General features: G+C 54.5%; 1 protein-coding gene across 10 annotated transcripts in view; it reads right to left on the bottom strand.

The window, feature by feature from the left end:
• Positions 1-1,003: 1,003 nt before the first annotated feature.
• The window catches only part of SLC29A3 (solute carrier family 29 member 3), a 38,452-nt gene continuing 17,776 nt past the window's right edge, over positions 1,004-21,679 (bottom strand). For 5 of the 10 annotated variants that reach the window (XM_044756722.2, XM_070489722.1, XM_044756710.2 and 2 more), the window contains 4 exons: positions 19,357-19,439; positions 11,922-12,148; positions 7,390-7,552; positions 1,005-3,332 (listed from right to left, as the gene is read on the bottom strand). In XM_044756722.2, the coding sequence (XP_044612657.1) occupies positions 2,678-3,332; positions 7,390-7,552; positions 11,922-12,148; positions 19,357-19,439 (1,128 nt within the window). In that variant the 3' untranslated portion in view covers positions 1,005-2,677. Of the gene's footprint in view, positions 3,333-7,389; positions 7,553-11,921; positions 12,149-19,356; positions 19,440-21,679 lie in introns of all 10 variants that reach the window. The other 5 variants (XM_044756736.2, XM_044756733.2, XM_044756738.2 and 2 more) reach the window with 2 other exon arrangements.

Raw genomic sequence — 21,679 nt, 5'->3', positions numbered from 1 at the left:
CTGGAGTTCTGTATAAAAGCTCTGCGTGGTCTCAGCAGCTGGCGTCCTGCAGTGACCTCCTCCCACATCACGTCCATGCTGATCAGCAGGCCCCGAATCTTCTCTCGGAGCATGGGGCTGAAGACGGCAGAGTGAAGGGTCTTTGCTAATAAAACCCACCCCTGGTTCAAGTCCCCTCATGTCCCCAGGCACAGAGGAACTGGTCACCCACTAGTTGAAGAGTCAACTAGTTGGGCTGCCTCTGGCTACTTTGTTGAATAAAAGGAGGAAAATGAAGATGTGTATGGTCTGGAAATATACAAGGGTATGCACTAAAAACTGCTGCTTGGGATTAAATCAGAGAACCATTAGACAAAGGCAACTTGTTCGGGGATCTGCCCTCACTGAAAAATCCCCTTCTCTTTAGCAAGTTTTGTTAACTCCCCAAAACATGTGAGCTAGTTCCACAAGCCTGTTGGGGTCACATGGGACTTGAGACCCAGAGCAGCCAAGCCCCATGAGCTGCTATTTCAGTGACTGGGGGACACGGACGCCTCAACTCACCCTCTTCCCGTCCGCCTGCAGATGTATTTTTATTTTCCTTCCTTCCTCCCTGGGAAGGAACGATCTTCTCTGAAACCCGCTGGGGTGGCTAACAAAGAACAGTGGGCAGAAGCCTGGACAATCCCCCATCAGCCACGCAGCCAGCCCCGCCTCCCCCGGGGAAGCCGGCACGGATGCGGCTGCCATGGCACCCCCACCGCTGGCCACCCTCTCCTGCTCCCCTTCACGCCGGTTTCATACCATCTCACTAACAGGCACGCTTCTTCTGCTTCCTCTGTAAGCCCTCCCCCTTCAACCGAGCATGTGACGTGAGACCCCCGCGTTCGAGCGCAGAGACTGCTGTTTTACGTTAAAACAGACACGCTGCCCACCTGTAAAACCCCAGAGGTGGAGATGAGTCACCAGCCAGATGGACACCCCAAATGATCAACAGCACGAAAGAAGGTGAACAAACCAAGGGGGAGGTTTCAGGTTCCTCCAAGGGGAGGCGAGCGGGAAGAATTTATTTAAAAAAATTTTTTTAAATTTATTTTTTAGGTATCAAGTTTCAAGAAACCTTTCAAGGGTGTTGTCCTCAGTTCTCTGGAGGGATGTGTACCAGTCTGAGTCAGTGGGGAGCATAAGCTGCCGCCACTGGGTGGATTACTGACGGCCTCCGTGTATCAGCTGTGTGCAGGCTGCTGCAGAGCCCGCGCACCTCAGAGGAGGGCGCGCCGATTTCTGGCTCTCGTGTTTGCTGCATCTCGGGGGCAAGCTCTGGTCCTTCTGCTCGACTCTTGAGAAAGAACTCCTGGTCTGATCTAGTTCCGTTCTCTCACTGATTCCTAAGCCAGCCTGCTCCCGCACGGTGCAGCCTGGCAGAAGCCTTCAAGGACTCTGAAAAAATCTCTTACTATTCACGTCAAGTGATCATGACTATGTGGGGCCACAGAACCTGAGGGGCTCCTTTTGAAATAACAGCTTCAAGATATACAACTACGCAAAATAACCCAGGACAAAGCAGCACCTAACTCTGCTGCCCAAAGCTTCAGAGCTCTGCTGGGGTTAGTAACAAATGAGCCAGGACAGTGAAGGGGCTGCTGGCCCCACTCTGGACATCTCCTGCCCTGCCCCGCTCTCCATCCTCTCCACCTGCTCCTGGGCTGCGGTTCAGTCCACGGGGACTGGGAGGAGGTCGGAGCCCTCCCCTCGCCCTTCAGGCCTGAGGTGGAATGGTGTCACATTACTAGTTCTGGGATACGATGCACGACCCCTTAGGGTTCCTACATCCACTCTTCACATAGCCTCAAATTACCCAATTTGAGTATGCTGGTTCCTGCCAGGACCCTGAGGAATAAGGCCCCAGTAAGGCTTTCATTAAATACCCAGGTATTTGTTATGCCCTTGAATCAATGGCCTTGACACGTTGTAAACAAGGACTTAAAAGACCCCACCTTGACTCAGGCCACAGACCACTTTAATGACCCCTGTCTGAAAACGCAGGCCTCACATGCCTGGTCCCTGGTACAGGGAGGCCCTCTGGAATGAAGGTTCCTGGAAGGTTTGTCTTTCTGGGGTTCCCAGTCTGGTTGGTGGGTGCTCTCTTACCCACAGAAAGCAGGGATCTGTGCAGGCTTGGGTCTCAGGCCTGAGGACTGGCCATCCCAGGAGGACTTCCATTCCAGGGGGACCCCCACTGGCAGGGAGGGCTGAGAATTCTCACACCTTGCTGTAAGCTGGAAGGAGCAAGGCTGTGAGAAGGGAGGCCGCCTGCAGTGGGCTGTGGCACTGGCCTGTAACAACTCAGGCAAATGCTGGCAACACAGTTCCCAAGAAGCTGGAAGGAAAGACAGCACGTAACCACCAGCGAGGAAAGAGATAGCCCACCGCGTAACTGTGTAACTGTGTCTTAAGATGTCTTTTGGTCTTCTTCAAACATCTCAGGAGCATTCTGTTAAAGAGTCTGGAATGTCTCTGTCTGGCACGGGGACAGCACGGGTCACCAGCTCCTTGGGAAAGATGGGGCCTGAGTGTGCGGTGCTCTCTGCGCTGAGCCCACCTCCAGCCCTTCCTGCATGCAGCCTGAACCCTCCCGGCAGGTCCTCCCCATCTCACTGAGCATCCTGCAGGCTCCGACGTTCTTGCCATCGGCCCCCTAGATGAGGTGCACGAGCAGGGTGGAGAAGGCCGAGCCAAGCACCAAGCCCAAGTACAGGTAAAAGGACATGACCACCCCCGTGGCCTCAGCCAGCTCCCTGGGCACGATCTTGGGCCCGTAGATGAGAGGCAGGGTGCTGAGGTAGCCGTTGCTGAGCCCCAGCAGGGAGGTGAAGACCACCGGGTAGATGTCGGACTGGAAGACCACCGTCTGCAGGTGGACGCGGGGCTGGTAGTTGCAGAGCACGAGGAGGGGGACGAGGCAGGTCCGGAGGAGTGCAAGCCCGGGGAGCACCTGACTTCTGGGCCCGGGCACCTGGATCCAGGCTGTGATCTGCCGGCCACACAGATCAGCAAAGTTGTACAGGAGGAAGGTGGTGAGGGGGACGAAGAACTTGGTGGTCCAGAGCGAGCCGGAGCCCTTGTTGAGGGACTCGATGTTGGCGGAGATGGCAGGGAAGACGAGGCTGGTGATGAAGAAGAGATAGATGACGCAGAAGCCCAGGCTGGCTGTCTTCTTCAGGATGGGGCGGAGTGGTGGCGTTGGGGAGTCACTGGATCTGGGGGCCACCAAAGGGGCATTGGGGCAGTCCTGGGGCGGCTGCTCTTCATCAGAAAAGACGTGGGCCGGCCAAACAGGCTTCATGTAGTACCTGCAGGGGAGAGGGCACGTAGTCAGAGGGCCCGGAAAGCAAGGTCACTTGGCATTTCCAGGGACAAGGCGGGCGGACCTTTAGGCCCGGCATGTAAAGCCTAAGACTCATGTAGCGTGCAGCCCCAGCATGCCCTCAGAGGACGCATGTGCTGCAGGCGGCCAGAGAGAGCCCTGCACTGTCCCCAGCCTGCCTGTCCTGGCTGCCTGAAAGGCTGGACTCCAGTCCATTGCTCTGTGGTGGTGGCCATGTCATGTGCAAGGACAAGGGAAACCAGCACTGACCACCATGGGGAGCCTAGCTTGGCTTGCTTGTTTTCGTTTTGTTTGTGGAGGGGAGGGTGGAGACAAAATAGTATTAAAAATATAAATTTTTAAAATTGCAAAAGTAGGGGCCAGCCCCGTGGCCGAGTGGTTAAGTTCGCGTGTTCCGCTTCAGCGGCTCAGGGTTTCGCTGGTTCGGATCCTGGGCAGACATGGCGCCACCTGTCAGGCCACGCTGAGGCAGCATCCCGCATAGCACAACCAGAGGGGCACTCACAACTAGAATATACAACTACGTACTGGGGGGCTTTGGGGAGAAGAAGAAGGAAAAAAAGATTGGCAACAGATGTTAGCTCAGGGCCAATCTTTAAAAACAAAAATTATAAAAGCAACACATGCTTGATGCAATGAACCCGAATAACACAGAAGAGAAACGCTACAGTAGAACGAGTGCCCTCCCTCGGCTCTCACTCCTTAGAGGCACTGATGGTTAAACGTCTGGTGTACACTGTTGCACGCGCGTGCAAATGCCCACCCCACACAAACATAGTTAGGGTTCTACGCAAAAGTGGGATCAAACTATACATACTGTGAAACTTTCTACAAAGATCTACTTCCTAAATATATCATATAAGTAATATATATATGAATAAACTATGTATCTGCCTAAATACATGCATAACTAGTATACATAAATGCATACACATAACTGCCTAAACGACAATATCTTCTGGCCATCCTTTCACATGGGGACACAAGGTTCTGTGTCTCTCTGCTGCATTGTTGCACATTATTTCACCGTATGGATACACAGTTTAACTGCTCCTCTACTCACGGACATTTACGTTAGCTCCAATTTTTCTCTACTACAAATAATGGTGCAACTAATACCCCTCTCCATAAACCCTTGCACATGTACACTAGAATTTCAGTAGTGCCCACTTCCAGAAGAGGAACTGTTGAATCGAAAAGTTTGTACCTTTAAATTTTTTACGGATATTGATAAACTGCTCACCAAATACGTAGGGTCAATTTATCTTTGGTCTGTACCACCCACCTACCCTAACCTAACCTGTCCTTTTAATCTCTATGTGAGCACCAGTTTCTTAAAAAAAAAAAATGACCACAATTTATAACCATTGCATTTGTTTACGGGTTTCTCATTTGTCTCCTTCAATAGAAGGCAGCTCCCTGGGGCAAGGACCATGTTTGGCTGTTTCTAGCTAAATCTCTGGGCACAGAATAGCCCTTCAAAACATAATTACTGGAAGAATTAACAAGCCTATAATAGAGTCTTCTCCCCCATATCCTCATCACTGAATTATCAGTCTTTTCAACGTCTGCTACCCCAACCAGAGAAGAAAAGGCTTGGGTCACTCTGCCTTGCTGTGTGATCTTGCTGGAGTCACTCAACCTCTCTGGGCCTTGGGCGTCTAAGAACCAGGAGACACAGGTTGACTGTGTTAACACGCCTCAAACAGCAGGCTTGGTGCGGGGGTGGGAGAACAGGAGCTTGGTGATCGCGGGGTCTGGTTTTACTTCTACTGCTGCCTCCTGTGTGACCTTAGGCCAGGCCCCCCCTTCCCTGGGCCTCAGTTTCCTGCTCTGTAAAATGGAGAAGTCCAGCAGCCGTGAGCTTTTGAGATCCCTGCGTCCTCCCATCCTAAGAGCCTACAGATAACGAGCGAGTCGGTGGGAGAATCGTTTTCCACGCGGTGCTGAGCAGGGCGCTTCGGCCTGGAACCCTGTCTTGTTTCACAGTCACTATTTAGGGAAAGGAATGTTCTCACTTCCCCGTCTGCTCCTTGCCTTAAGTCTGCTCTGAGGAAACCCCACTGAGTTCCTCTGGGTGAAGCTCTCCCTCATAAGTTCCTCCACATCTGCCGGCCTCATCTCCCCGCCTCCGTCAGAGCCCCAGCTCAGCCTGCGGCTCAGTTCCTCCTGCGTGGGAGGGGGCACCCCGGCCCTCCCAGGGCAGCACCTGCGGGCTCCCTTTTAAGGATGATTCCACCTGAGCAGCCCCTGGAGCACAGATGCCCTAAAACTCCATTCTCAGATGAGTTTCTGTAAACCCAGAAGTCAGTCGAGAAACGGCAGAGTCGGGAGTTCTCCATCTCACGTGCTCAGCTCGAAAGGGTTTGGGCCTCCTCCAGGCAGACTGGAAACTAGGGTGGCCGGCTGCAACTGTCCTGGTGTCCCCACTGAAGGGCCCTGGCCCTGGGACCCCCTTCAGTCCCAGGTACCCCACAAGAAACACCCCCGGGAGGCCCTCTGAAACAGGATTCGGGGGACGCAGGAGCAGTGGCGGGGCCCCTGCCTTCCGTTCAGTCCGCGACTCGGAAGAATGTAATCAGCAGCAACAAGGTGCCAGGCAGCGTGCGGGTGCCAGGGGACAGTGAGCCAGGAATCACAGGGACAGCACACTGGGCAATTTCTGACGACGGCCCTGAAGGGACGAGGAGGGGCTGCCCAGGCTCATGGGTCCGTAGCCATCTGGGATACTGGGGGACACAGTGCCTGGGGCCACTGAGGCCAGCTACAGCCACAACAGTCTTCCAACTGGGGAGAGCAGCCTGCCTGGCGGAACTGGGGTTCTGGTGAAGGCAGGGGGCTCTGGGGATTAATGAGGTGCCTCTCCCAGGGACAGGAGGAATGGAGGAAGAGGAAAGACCCCGGAGGTCACAGGCCAGGGACGCAGGATGACGCAGTAGAAAGACTGCAGCTCCGGGTTCAAAGCCCTGCCCAGGATTCACAGGTGAGCCACCTGGGCATGTCAGTTAACTCCTCAGTCTCCCCCGCTGTGAAATGGGAAACACAGGAACAACCGCACAAGGCTGTCAAGTATAACACATGAAACAATGTACACCCAAACTGCTCAGCTTGGCGCCATCACACAAAACAGGCTCCTGCAGGAAAGGGCAGAGCCAGAACCCCACCCCCAGCGACCCCCGGCCTTGGCTGTCTCCGTTTCTTCACCCGTAAGATGGGGAAAAGGACTCTGTCTTTCCTTCCTCAAATAAGATAACGGATATGAAAATGCTTTGAAAAGAATAAAGTGGGAGAAGAAGTCAAGGGTTGCTTTTTAAAGAGCAGCAGGAAGCAAGAAAGAAAATGGAGGCAGGAGACAGAGAAAGCAAGAGAGAGACCAAGGCAGGAAGGGAGGCCCCGCAGGGCAGAGAGAGGCCCCGGGAGACGGGTTAAAACACAGGTTTGGGGTCGGGTTCGAATCCTGATTCTGCTGCCGACAGGCTGTGGGGCTCGCACAAGGAACTCAGCCTCCTGAGCTGGGTTTCCTCGTGTGTGAATGGGAACCATCACGACACATGACAGTGCTGCGCCCTCTGAGGAACATGTGGGTGAGCATGGACCAAGACCGCCCACCAGGCGAGGCTGAGCACAGGGCAGGAGCAGTGGGGGTGCTCAGTGCGTGGAGCTGTTATTCGCTATTACTCCTCCTCAGGCCTCACTTCCCCTGCCTGCCCTCCCCATCCGAAAACTTGCAGACAGGGGGTGCTTGGGCGTGTGGCACAATGCTGACTTCTCACGTCCAGCGCCTGGCCAATCTATTGAGCAACTACCATGAGCCAGCACAGCGTGAGACACTGGGATGCAGCAGTGAACAAAATCCACCCCATTCCCGCCCTCCGGGGCTCACACTCCAGCAGCAAGACAGACAATAAACAAGGAAACACACCTGCCACCTAGTTAGACGACAGAAGAACACACGTAGACAATATAAAGGATAGCTGTACACAAAAGAAGAATGCACTAGAGTGCACGGGGTGGGGCCTCACCTGGCGTACTCCAGCCGGGGCAGCAGCAGGTAGAGGCCGATGCAGAGGCTGAGGAAGACGTCTGCAGTCAGGAAGAAGGCCAGGGCGCTGTCCGTCACATCGCTGGACACCGCCAGGTCCACCAGCGAGGCCACGGCACTGATGGTGCCCCCCATGCCTCCCCCTACAGAGAGCACGGGACACCACGGAGACGGTCAGGGCTGGGTCCACCTTCCCCACGTCTCAGGCCTGCCCCTCTCTGCTTGGGTTTGACAGAACCCAGATAAAAATTCCCCTGCTAGAGATGCTGCAGTCCTCCCAGTGTCCCGCAGCCTTAGCAGACACGACGGGGCTCTGCAGCCTGAGCCTTCTTCTCTGAGAGGGTGTGGGTTTTCACGCCCGAGCCCCAGTCTCTCGCATGCGCTGGTAAGAGGCTGCTGCCTGAGGTGGCAAATGGCCTCCAAGGTTTCATCTCCGACCCTTGACCTCCATCTCTCTCTCGATTGCCCTTCTGGTGGGGTCAGAAATTTTAGATTCAGGGGTGGGACATCTCAGAGAGTTCCTCTCCCCTGCCCTCGGCCCAAACCACCCACCAACCAAACGGGGAAAGAGGCTCAGGAACGTGCCACCGCAGCCTCTCCCGCTGCCCGCAGCGAGGCTGTCCTACCTGGGGAGTCCTTATAGTCACAACCCCTGTGCACCCACCCGGGAGCTCACGGAACTCACCTCGCACCCCGCAGCAGCTGGGGCACCACACGTGTGTGAATGCGTGTGTGACCACACGTGCACAGGCTCACACACACACACACTCATATATACACACACACACCCGCTCACACGTACATACAGCCACACACACGCCCTATCACAAACACACACACTCATATATACACACACACACACACACCCGCTCACACGTACATACAGCCACACACACACACTCACACGCATGCGACTGCCTCACCACGTGGCACAGTCTCACTTGTCAAGGGCTTTGACTCATGAGCCCATGTGGCCATGTGGCACCACGCCTGTCACTGATTCCTAACAGGAGACAGGACAACCTAGTGGACCCATGGTCCTGGAGCCACACACCATACGTCTGTCCCGACTCTGCCATTTGCCACTGTGACGTAGGGGGCTAATGCGACTTCTTGGAGCCACGGTCTGCTCGTCTGTAAAATGGGACAAGGATGCCTGCCTTACGTAGCTGCTTTGGGGACTCGATGAGACGATGTTCGGAGAGGGCCCGGCACGCAGTAGACTTTCAACACACGCGAGTCCCCTTCCTTGCCTCAGCCACACAGCTGCTTCCGGGAGGCAGGGCATCTGTCTCATGTTTCTTTGAACCCTCACAACCACGGGTAGTCAGCTTGCGCTGGCCGAGAGTCAGAGGTCATACGTGTTACACGTGGAGCAGATCATCTCCTCCTCCCTGCCTCTGTTTATCTGCCTGGAAAATGGGGCTGCTTGTCCCATCCCTCACATGAGACCACGGTGAGGGGCAACTGGGACAGCAAATGGAAAAGGCACTGGATACATACACACGGCTGTCAGTGTCAGTACCGTAAGCGCCTGGTGCATCTGCTGGACTGACTGGCTGGAAGAATGAATTTCGATTCTCAAGGAGGCAAGAAGGCGCTGACTGCAATCAGCGAGCAGCAAACCGGCCCGTGAGGCATGAGGTGCTTCGGCGTTACCGGGCGGCTCTGACCGGGCACCCTTTTTCTGTCCCTTGGTGCACGGAGCAGAAATAGGAGAGGGACAGTCAGGCCCTCAGCCACCATGCTGCCCCTCATCACTGCCTCACCCACGCTCTGCCCGACATCCCTGTGGCTCTGCAGGAACAGCCCACGGCCCGAAATGGATGATCTTTTCTCCCTAACCTTCTCAGTATGAGCTCTATTAGCCAGAGGCTGAGATTTGAGGGGAGGGCAAAGAAATATGTTAACATTGTGATGAAGAGCACAGACCCAAGAACCAGAAGGTCTGAGTCCAATCCTGGCTTTACCACTCCTAGCTGTGTGACCTTCAGCAAGTCACTTAACCTCTCTGTGCCTCCGTTTCCTCAACGATAAAATGAGAATGTTAATAATACCCACCTCTTAGGGCTGTTATGAAGATTAAGAGGATTATTACATGTAAAGCACTCAGAACAGTGCATGCCACAGGAAGTGCCACAAATCCTCTCAGCTTCCCAATCAGGTGTTTGGCTCTTTCTGTCCTTCCTACATCAAAGCAGCAACAACAGGGTAAAAACCCTTTGCCAAGAGGGTGCCAACTTCTGAGAAGCTGTAATCCCCACCTGGGCGTTTTGTAAGAACTGGGGTTAAATTCAGTGAGACGGTCCCCGGCAACCGGGGGGAAGAGATCTTAACATCGCTGCCTGTTGATTTTCCTCTCTCTTCCCAACTTGCAGGGAATTTACAATATTATCATCAACAACAAACCAGGCCTCCGGGAGCTCATCCTTCATGACTCCCTACTTTTATCTCATCAGTTATGGAAATACATGCAAATGAGGGGTTTAAAAACCCTCCAGTACAAAACAAATGAACCGCTCCTCAGATGCCAACGCGCGCAGAATTCACAGATGGGCTCTGCTGGACCATGGGAGACAAGGGGGCTGGAGGCTGGTGCTGCGCCCAGGGGAGCAGGACGCCACGGACCTTCCAGAGTGACCAGCACCCACCGGGGCCGCACACAGTGGTGACAATGGCTTAAGGCCCAGGTAACTAGTAATGAAGTGTGAGTCCTAGACGTCTCCACTATTTCAAAATTGGACTTTCTGAAAAATTCATGGGAGAGTCCTCTTCTCTAGAAGATTCTCAGGTGGCCAGATGAACCTGAAGGGGCCCTGGGCAACACAGATGGTGTGTTTGGTCACTGGCTCCTGGAGCGGTAGCCAGCAAGCCTGTTCTATGAAAAAATACATGCTCCAGCGGATGGAGGGGGATGAGGCATGAGAGCTTCCCTCCGAGCTGGGGTGACAGAAGAGACTAAAGCTGAGGTGCCGTGGCCGTCTCCCTCAGCCCAGGCACGCTCTTCTTGAAGCACTGCTGGGGTGTACTGATCGTACCCAGGAAACTGCGCAATCGGTCCACTTCCATTTTATTTTAGGCCCGAGGGCTTCCCAGGATAGGGCCAGAAGCCTAAACTTATATCAAAAATGGCAAACCGATTTGAGGTTGCATCTTGGCTCTGATCGGTTGGCAGTAACGGCCTCCAGTGCTGTGTTGAGAAGCAGTGAGAGGCCCAGGAGGAGAGATGCAGACCCATTAGTGATGTCTGGCACTGGTGTGGGAGTGGGCAGGGGATATACACCTGTCGAGGTATTTGTCATCCCTGCCACCACTACCTGGCATTATCGATTATTGGGCACACAGCAGATTCTTTGTGAAATTCTTCTCAAGTGTGCAAATGCCCAGAGGACTCCTTTACACAGCCGGGATGTACAGAGACCCTGAACAGAGCAGCTGAGCCCCCAGTCTTGCTTTAAGGGATAGTGGTCTCCTGGGAAAGCACAGATTCTTACTGATTCAGCTTCTTTTTATCTTGTTGGGACATCTAGGTAAGAGAACCGGAACTGCTAAGGTCTAGATAACAGGCTTAGCATCAGCATCAAAATTCAGCTAAAGGGTCGGCCCAAGTCAGGCATCAGCAACCCCATTGAAGGGCAAAATTCAGGGAAACAGAGGAGTTTATTTACTAGGTTTTCAGCTCCTGAGAGGCTGTCCTGTTCCTCTTTGAATCCCCGGCACATAGTAGGTCTTCTATAAAATTAGAGAGGAAGAAAAGACAGACAGAAGGGAGGAAAGAAAAGGGAAAGATAAAGGAAAGGAAAATAAAGAGAAGGGAAGGGACGGGCTTAGGGGTAGGGAGCAGGAGGGGAGGACAGGAAGAGCACAGCCCAGGACCTGCGCTTGCTGGGCAGGCTGTGCTCTCCCTCGTCTGCAGCTAAGTCCCCCGCCTGCTCTTCTCACAGTGTGATTTTCAGACTCTGCCCCGAGACGAGTGGGTCGGTTCTCTCCCCTTGAGCTCAGGTGGGCTTGTGGCTATGGGGGAAGTGACGCTAAACAGCTTCCACAGTTAAGACATAAAAGGAAAGAATGCTTCTGCCTAGGGCTCTTGGGATGCTTGCTCTCACGACCCAGACACCAGGCCATGGGGAAGCGTGCGCAGCCGCATGAGGTCCGGGTGGAGAGAAAGCCCGGCCCCAGCCCCGGCGGAGCTTGCAGGCAAGGGCCAGCACCAACATGCCAGCCAGGCGAGCTCGCCACCTCGAAAGTGGATCCTGCAGGCCCCACTGGAGCTATACCAGCTGACGGATGCCATGTGGTGCAGAGGAGAGCTGTCCCCACCAAGTCCTGCCCGAACCCAGATGTGTGAGCAGAGGAGACGACTGTTACCGTCCTGAGCCACTAAGCTCTGGGTGATTTGTTAGATAATCACAGATAATGGAAACACACCTAACACTCATTTCCTGACCTCTGGATCCTTCGCATGAGCCCTAGGTGTACTGACCTGATCAGCTGTCTGACCCCAGCTCTTACCTGATATCAGGGCCTGGGAATTCCTCATAGGGAAGGAGCCGGTCATGCCCAAGACACTGCTATTAAAGATGGTGGAGGCGCCACTGAGGATCACCATGCAGATGATGATGACAGCAAAGAAGCCATGGGTCCAGGAGGAGGTATCCACCTTCACCAGCACAGTCATCACCACAAAGATGGCCAGCATGACAACCAGCGAGGCCAGCACACGGACATGAATCGGAACCCTAGGATGAGGATGCAGGAAGTGGTTAGAGACCCCCTCGGGCCTCCCATGCTGGGCCGGGGTTGGTGAACATTCTGGGAAGCAGGTGAGCTCAGTGGTTGGGACTGTCTACTCTGCAATCAGGAGGCCTGGGTCTGAATCCTGCCTTCCTGGCTCACGAGGCTTACCCTGGGTAAGTGGCTCAATTGCTCTGGTCTCAGCCTCTGCTTCTGTATAATAGGGAGAAGAGTGGATCTACCTGGGGTGTGGTTGTTAGGATCCCTGGAGGGGAGGGTGTGGAGGCCAGGGGGCAGTGCCTGACTCAGGGCAAAGGCCCAGGGATGGGTTTCTTTTTGACTTGCTGTGAGGTTCAAGGACAGGACATGAGAGCTCTGGAGACAAGCCTTCTCCTCCTCCTGCACAGGGCTGAGCTCCTGCTGGCTGCATCTACTGTTTAAACAGAGCAGCCACCCACTGGGACGCCTTCCCCCCAAACTTAGCAGGGGGGAGGAGGGAGAAGAGAAGAGAAGAAAATCATCATCATCATCATCATCATCATCATCATTGCAAACAGACAGTACTGAACTGGTGCTAGGTACTCTTCTAAGTGTCTCCTATGTGCGAACTCGTTGAATGCTCACACCAGCTCCATAAGATGGATATTCTTACCTATCCCATATATACAGATAAGAAAATGAGGTCAGAGAGGCTAAGGAACTTCCCCAAGGTCACGGCTGTGAACCCAGGAGGTCTGGCTCCAGTCTGTGCTCTCAGAATGACTTCCTGCCTCCCCTGGAATGAAGGAAATATGGGTGGTCCAGAACAGGCGGCCAGGGCAGGATTCTCCAGTGAGGGTCTCAGTTGTTACGGGCAATAGCTGAGGCCAAGCCAGTGCAGCCCAGGGCCAGCTCCCCCACTCCCCCCAGTCCATGCCCACCTGTAAGTCATATCCTCCTCCCAGCCCCCTACCCACCCAGACACTGCCCTGCAGGGAGAAGCAGGGAAGGCTGGCTCTCTGAGAAACGGTGTTTTTATTTTAGGGAGAGAGAACATCATCTAAAGGGGCTGTTAAACCATCAGATTAGACTAAGCTTTAAACAAGATTGGACATTTAGTAAATTTTCCTGCTAACCAGTGGGTGAGGGCTGGGAGAAAAGCCAGATTAGTTATACACAATTTTTTTTGGATACAATGGACAGACTTAAAAGGTAGAAAAAATATGTATGCACATAAATAGGTGTGAAATGATGAGCATGAAAAGTAAGAAAGGATTTCTTCAAACTGCTTTTGTGGTCCCAGGCTAATTTGAATTTCCTTCCCATCCTTGATCTCCAGCTGAAGGGGGAGCAGGTGCTGCTCCTGCTTCGTAAGGGGCAGGGGGAGGTGGAGGAAGGGGAAGGACAGTTCAAGGTCGTGGAGTGAGTCCGTGGGGAGCTGGGACGGGAACCCAGGTCTGCTGAGCCCCAGCCCACGGCTGTCTGCTGATGTGTGTTCTCCCTGGTGTCTTCATTCCACAGATGTGTACTGGGCACGTGCTGTGCTGGATGGCTGGGACACAGGACAGCCAAGGGACAGGCATTTTGATCTAGCGTGCAAAGTCCTAGTGTGCTGTATAGTCACAGGACATCCTGGGCACTTGTGAGGGACACAAACTCACCCTGGGTGTTGCACAGGCTTTTTTGGAGGTGACACCTCAGCTGGAGTATAAGGTGTGTCTGGATGTGAGTATATATATCTTGTGAGAGATCGTGGCACGTTCAGGGAACTGAAATGGACTCTGGGGGACAGGTGAGACCGGGAGCGGAGGAGGCTGGAGAGACACGGAGCCCACGCTGGAGGGCCCTGTTCACCCGATGAGCACCAGGACTTGATCCTCGGAGCGGGGCATGGAGTGGGCATATGGTCTCTGTCCACCAGCCCCCTTCCCCCAAGAACACTCCCTCTTCCATGCCAAGTCGTCTTGGGAGGTGGCTGGCCATATTGTCTAAGCAGACTCACCTACAAACGATGGGCACATGACTTGGTCTGGGGTGAGCAGACTGTCCCATGCCCCCCAGCCACTGAATTGGGTTGGGGATGAGCATGACCCAGGCAGGGCCAGTTCGTCGTCCCTGGGACTGAAAGGCAGAGTGAAGCTCGCTCTGCTGGGACTGTGTCAGGGGCCGCTGGTCACCACCTGGCCGGCGGCATGGAGAGAGGCGAATTCAGGATGAAGCCAAGTGGACACACACAGAGCCCAGGGATGGCACAAGAGAAGGAGAGCTCTGTGGACATTTGTGATCCCCCAGATCCAGCAAGGCCCGGAGGCAGAGCTGACTTTAATTTTCCAGATAAAGAATGAGAAAATTCCTTTTGTGTCTCTAATCATTTGTGACCAACAGTGCCAACTAACACAAAGGCTTTGCAGCTGGGGAGCGACATGGTCGGAAACTCCATCGCACTGTGGGCACCCTGCCTGTGTGACCCCTTCTTACCAGGAAGCAGGCTGCAAGGGACAGGCAATGAATACCTCCCAAGAGTAGCCTTCAGCCAGTGATGGGGAAGCAGGTGGATAAAGAGCCCAGCTCCCTCCCCTCGGGTGTGTGTTCCACACCGGCTCCTGGAGTTCCCAGGCAGGCCAAGCCGGTTTCCCTCTGTGGGAGCTGGCTTGATCAGGCATCCTTTATTGACTGTCTTCCCTTCCCTGTCTCCCTCTCCACTATCCTACCTTAACCTCCCAAATAAACAACTGGCGCTTCAATCCTTGTTCCAGCGTCTGTTTCGGGGGAACCACACACTAAGATTGCTGGGTCCATCTTCCCAGGGTCTGCAGGACCTCAGCCTGGGCAGGAGCGGGGTGGGCAGCCAGCTGGAGCACCTGGACCCCTGGGGGCCCAGAGCATCTACTGTGAGTGCACGCCAGGCCCCCTGGAGGCTGGTGGTCAGGCCTTACCTCCGATGCTGGGGGTGATCCTACATACTCAATCCTGTCACAGAGCACCCCTCAACCTCCCGCAGCAGCGGGAGCTGCCCCACCCACCCCAAAGATAAGAGCCAGCAGGGGCACAGAGCGGGAGTCAGGAGACTGGAGCCCTGCCCAGCTCTGCCACCAACTCACTGCGTGACCCCAGGCAAATATTCAACCTTTCTGGGCCTGGTTCTGCATCTCAAAAAAGAAGAGGCTGGATGAGATAACATTCAGGTCCCTTCCAGTTTATGATTCTAAATTTGAAGAAATTCAAGCAGAGAGAGAGGCTGGGGACAAGTGTCAAAAAGTTCTAACAGTTCCATGGGGCAAGGAGAGGGCACAGGACAGACCAGGAGATAAGAGGAGCATGGTAAGGACAGGATGCTGTCTTGTCCCCACTCCCAGGGCTGGCACAGGGCCTGTGGACACCTGGTAAATATCTGCTGGGTGCACAAACTGATGAGCAGGGGGTCTCAGCGGTGCATGGCGGCTGCCACGCGGGGCCTGAACCTCCCGGTCGCTCTCTGCTTCCTGCCTCCTTGGCACGACAGGGACACAGCTGTGAACATCTGCAGGCTTTCCAGACAGCCTGGGGACTGGCCTCTGCCCCCAACCACCTCCTCACAGACTCACAGAGAAAGTCCCCCCCAGAATGCTGCTGGCATCACGGTGGCTCTCCTGTGCCTGTCACAACAAGGTAATTAGTTGCCTGGACAGGAAGGTTGCTTTGGAGGGAGCTGGGGGGCTTCTCATGCAGCACCCCCAGGCGGAGACAAGGGAAGAGTGGGAGATGAGGAGGTAAACGCCACACACGTTACAAAAGCAATGCGCTTCCACCTCTGCCTCTGCTGCCCCCGTGACCCCTCACCTGCACAGGTCTCCTCCTCGCCTGCTAATTGCCTGCCACGTAACCATTCTCCCTGGAGCCTCGAGCCTCACCCATGGGCTCCAGGCCCTTGGGGATCTCGCCTGGGGCTATTTTCAGTGCTCATAAAGCTTTATGAAATGTGCCACACACGAGCCTGCCTTCCACGCACTAATGGCAGCATGCTGGCTCCCATCTCTGTTTCTTCCGCCTCGGGCAGGGAAAGTGGCCCAGGGGATGGTGATGCTGTTGGGATTCTGGGGAAAGTCTAGACAACTGTTGCCCTGGTGTCGGTGGTTCTGCTTTGGGACAGCAGATGGCCAAGATGACCACTCTAGCCCCGGGACCCTGCGGCAGTCACACTAACGTGAGATTCTTGGAGACGGCTGCCAGCTGTACCCAGGCTGCCAGCTTCCCCACCCCTCCTTGTTCATGAGGGCTCTGGACCCCAGGGGACTATTTCTTCATAAGTCCCCCAAATGTAAATCCTCCTCATAAGTATTTATGATGCTGCAGATTTAACATAATAAAACACTTGGCGATTATGGATGAGCCAGTCAGAGAAAGCAAGGGTTCTCCAGGAGGGGAGAAAAGGAGACATTTCAATTTCGCACATTAAAGAGAAAACAGCTTAGCCCCAAAGCATGTTCCCACAGCTCAGAAACAGACGGAGGCCTGGGAGCATTTCCCATGTTGCCCTCACCCTCCTCCTGGGCTGGAAAGGGTAGGGGCAGGCCCCAGTGTGGGCTGGACCCTTCAGGACAATGCCCAGAAATGCTGAGCCCTCAGAGTCAGCTCCCCACCCAACCCAGGGAGGGCAGCGGCCTGGACGACCCAGGGTCCCTGCTGCAGACAGACGCAGACCTTCTGAACCCCTCCTTCCTCCCAGCAGCCTGAAGCCAGGGCAGAGACGGGCGTTCACCAGAAGGGTCTGGGGGAGGCTCTGGTTGCAGGGACGGGACGGGCAAACTGGGGGGACTAGGAGGCAGGTGGCCCAGCGGTTCCGAGCACAGACGTGGGGCAAGAAGGGATCCAGTTCCAATCTGGCTCCACTCTCTTAACGGCTAGGTGACCTCAGTGAGCCTGTTTTCCTATCTGTAAAACAAGGTCATAAGCTTCCTGTTCGCAGGCTGTTGTGAGGATTAAAGGAGATAATGAGGGCTCAGAGGTGCTAATGACTCTTATTAGAGATGACACTCCCAGGGCGCTCAGGCTGGACCTTCCCTGCCACTGCTGACCCCTAGTCCCGGGCTGGCTTCTGGCCTGCTGGACCTCATGACCACAGAGGAGGCAGTGCCAGCAAACGCCAACTCAGGCCACTCCTTACCAGCCCCATGGTCTTGGGCACGTCTCCTAACTGCCACTTGGGAAATGGGTAACGTCACGGCCTCCCTCCTGGGTCCTGTGCATCCTAAGTGATATAATACGGGGTCACCAGGCATCACACCCTTGTTACAGTACAGACAGTGACTCCAGATCTAGAAGGGGACGGGGCTCTCATTTATGCGAGGCTGGGCTATTCAGCTGGACAAACCCCCATCCCCAGGACCAGCTGAGCGAGTGCACAGAGAGGAAGATGAGAGAGGCCTGGAAAGGAGAGAGCGCAGTGAGAGGCTCAGGAAGTCTGTGCCACCACGGTGCTGCCACTTCCTCCTGTCCTCCTCCTCCTGTGGCCCCTACCTGCCCTCATGCCTCTCTTTCGAGTGCCTGCCAGGGACCCTGCTCTGCCCTCAGGGGCTGGCCGTGCTGAGGGAACACCTGGCTCTGCCCCCAGCTCCATCCCCTCACTCCTCCTGGGGTGGTCTCTGGAGGCTGTGCCCCACCTGCAAGAACACTGAACACGGCCCTGTGTGCCAGGGGTAGGCAGGAGGTGAAGGGCCCTCAGGCCATCGGAGCATCACCCTCCTCCTCGCTCTTCCACCTGCACTTTGGTTTTAAGAAGAGGGCAAATTCTTTGTCATCCCTTCCGTTGACAGGTGGGGACCATGTCCCCTTGAAGCCAGGTGGGCCTTGTGACTGCCTCGCCCAGTCAAGCGTGGCAGAAGTGACACTACGTGGCTGCAGAGCCTAGTGTACAAAGACCAGGCAGCTTCTGCCCTGCTCTCTTGGAGCACTTGCTCTTCAGCCACAGAGGAAAAGTCCCACTACCGGTGGCCAGCATGCGAGAGACCACAGGGAGAGATCAGAGAGCGAGATGGAGAGAGACGTGCCGAGGAGGCCCAGCAGCCCGCCCCAGCTGTCTGCAACCTGTCTGTGGGAGAGACACCAAGCCTGAGCGCCAGCCGAGCCTGCTGACTCCCAGAACCTGAGACACTAACTATGGTTCTCATTGTAAGCCACTATGCTTTGGGATCATTTTTACACAAGAGCAGATAACTGGAACAGCCCATAGCATGCTTGGAAAGACTGGTCTATTCAGGCTTAGCTCACATGAGGCCCATGTGCTGCCCTCTCTCCTCCTGTACTCAGAGCAGACATCATTAATCAATCACAGCACACACAAACCCCCTACCCTCCGCCTCCTGGGGCCTGACCTGCCTTAGAATCGTGTTCAACCAGAGATCTAGACAGTCGCTACAAATTGAGCAGAGGTGGGTAAAACAGATTTGCCATCAGTGATCCAACGTTTCAGCAGGTGTACCCAAGAGAAGCCCCGGTTTCTGAATCATAACATTGTCACTGAGTGGTAGCTTAGGGGAAATGCAGGCAAAGTAGCCAGGGCTGTTGCCCTGCCAAACCCAAACAGAGAATGGATGGGAAAAGTCCCCCCCCCGGGGTCAAAGGGCCGTGCTAATCTGTCTGGCTGTCTCCTAAATCATTCCCTCTTCCTCAGCGCATCCAGAAGGAGGCTGTCTCCCAGCCCTTACTAACACAGCGTCAGAAGTTCCCTATGGACCCCTCTGAGTGATCGACACGTGGGCTAGTGTTACCAGCCCAGCACTGAGCAGTTTGGTCCCCACTCCCATATAGCAAGAGCCAGAGCTGTGGGATGCCAGGCTCTCAACTTCCGACTGCTCTCAGAAATGCCTGGAAGACCAGCTGCCATAGTTCTCACTCCCTGGGCCCCACCCTGCCGTCCACATGGTGTCCCCTGGCTGCAAGGCCTGCAGCCCAGGCAGCTGTGGACAGACAGGCTCCTGAGGGGAAAAGGGAGGGAGATGCGTGCTCCCACAGGCCTCCTGCTGGCTGCTGACATGATGTCACAGCGTGTGGCTGGACAGTGGAAGTCCACTCCCTGACTGGCACTCCACCGGCAGGCCCAGGCGACCTCCCAGTCTTCACGGAGGAGTCTGAGCTGCCCGCCTCCTGCTCTGGTGGCTGCCGTCTATGCAGGTGGAAAAGCAGCAGCCGTGGACGAAAGGCAGGTGGGGAAGGCTGGAGTGAGGTGGGGCCTGCGGGAGGGAGGACAGTGGCTTACCTGTTGACAAGCAGGAAGTTCGCCATGAGGCACAGCACGGACGGCACAGTGGAGGCGACGGCAAGGTAGCTCTCAAAGTAGTTCTGCAGGCACAGAAGTGAGGAGGCCGCTGAGGTCACGGGGATGCACGGCCCACCCGAGAGCAGAGACAGGGCCCTCTCGGTGGTGCTTCTCCCCTGTCTTCAGATTCCTACAAGTGATGGGTAAGTCTCCCCAAAGACAGCATGGTCCTGCCCCATCTCCAACCTAAGACCACTCACTTGGTCACTCAACAAACACACACCAACATGAGCTATGGTAAGTGCTGGCACATACGGAAGGAGAAGACATTGTCCCTGCCCTCAGGGAGGTCCCTAATGCTCTGCAGCCCAGGTTTCCACCCATACTCCATCCCACCAAGGATGACTCAATGGGGTCAAGACTCGATATCCATAAAGAAAAACTTTGCCCTGCCAGCCTTCATAGCCACTGTCAAATTTCAGAGTTATCCAAACGGGTTTTGTTATGACCCAACCAGAATCTCACACTGTTGTAACCAAGTGAGGCCTCTTAGAAAGACGCCAGGCCCTGATCCTTGCAGGACAACTTTGTTCTGACTCCGGATTTGCTCCCTCAATAGAGCAGCTACCCGAGGCCAAAGCCATTTGGGGAAGTGGCTCCTAGACGCCAAGATTAGGAAAAAGGGCATTTTCCTAGAAGCAGCTTAGGGGTATTACAGACACAGAGTGCATGAGACCACAGACAGGATGAAGAGCTCCTGATTATAATGTGCTGGAACTTACAGCTAAATAAGCTGCATGGTAACTGTGTGTGTTGTTCAAAACTCAGAGAGCTTCCGCTCATTAGGGTGGATTTCACTGTGTGTACATTATCCCTCAACACACCTGTCTTAAAATACCCAAAACCTCAGAAAGAGCTGACATCTCTTGGCTTTGGTCATTGTGTGTCACCCCACGAACCCGAGGTCAGCAATGACGGTGGGTTCTGAGCCGTGACAACAGCTCACGTGTATGAAGCACTTACTGAGCGCCAAATACAAGGGGTTTATATGAATCATATTGTTTACCCTGAAAAATAAAAAAGGAGCTGTGAGTATTTTACTCCAGAAAGCTTATGCAGTTGAACTTAACTGAGGAAATACTTTGAGTTACAAATCTGCCTAGTGCAAAGAACCATGTGTGCAAACACTCGCCAATGTATGAGGAACCCTGGCGACTGTAGGGGTCGCTACAGAGTCTCAGACATGCCTCCCCCCTTTAGGAACTGGGCGGCCCACGGGGAGTGTAAGAGAGCTGGCGAACGTCTTTAACATCTCAAAACACCACAGGATGAGACGCCAGAATTCCCTGCCTTTTTGCCAAATCAGAGGTAAGAGCAGTGAGTTCTAAGGGAGTTCCAGGGAGGGGGTGGCACGAGGAGGGCTGAGCACCTGACAGAACTGGAATGAGTGGGTTTGGGGAAAGGTCCAGGGGAGGGGATCTGAGTCATCCCTGGGACAGAGGTCAGATCTCTCTTTTCTGGGAGATTTGTGGCGGCCAAGAAAGGAAGATGTCATAATGGGCTCCATCCAGGCTGAAGCACAGACCACTCCACTGTCCCTTTTTCAGCCTGCAGAGCGTTTTGTGTCTTTGAAATCTGCACCCTGAATATAAGATCCTGGTGGCCCTGCAATTAAAATGATAATCACAGCTAGTGCAGTCCATCAACCATGAGCCTTAGAAATAGCCTGCCTCCTTTGCAGTGCCACCTCATTGTTCCTGCCCTGATGGGCTCAGTAGAGCCTGGACCGGCCGAGGCACTCAGTCAATTACATCTTGACACAGTGGCTGGGCCTATGTGAGCACAGGAAGGCTCCAGGGGGGAGCAATGGAAAAAAGCCCCAGGGAAGAGATGGCTGTGTGTGGCGGCCAAGACTGCGGCAAATCTGAGCCCCGAGGTGGCTCCCTTTGTGCAGGGGCCACTCATTCCACGGCTGTCTGTGAACGGCCATCGTGTGGGATAGGAATCTCCGTCTTTGTTTTTTTGAGCAGGCTCAGGTTCCTTGACGTCTTAGGAATGGGGATTTTCTAGGTAATTGAATGTTCTGGTTTGTTGATATTTAAGCAGAAAATGGTTCCTTTAATGTTGGAAAGCTTTTTAAATATTGACAACTGAATAAGGCTATGACTCCCTGTCTGTTGACCGAGCCCGTTTCTCTGCTTTACGACGAGCATGCGGGAGCGAGAATGGACTTGCCCTGGGCCATCTTTTTACTGGTACCGATCAGGGGCTGCGGATGGTGACAGAGGTTGACTTAGCACATCCCACGGAATTTATTTTTTTA

Source organism: Equus asinus, chromosome 2, assembly GCF_041296235.1.
Source record: "Equus asinus isolate D_3611 breed Donkey chromosome 2, EquAss-T2T_v2, whole genome shotgun sequence".
Lineage (NCBI taxonomy): Eukaryota > Metazoa > Chordata > Mammalia > Perissodactyla > Equidae > Equus > Equus asinus.
Note: the sequence above shows the minus strand (reverse complement) of the source record. Positions and strands in the feature narration are given on the sequence as shown.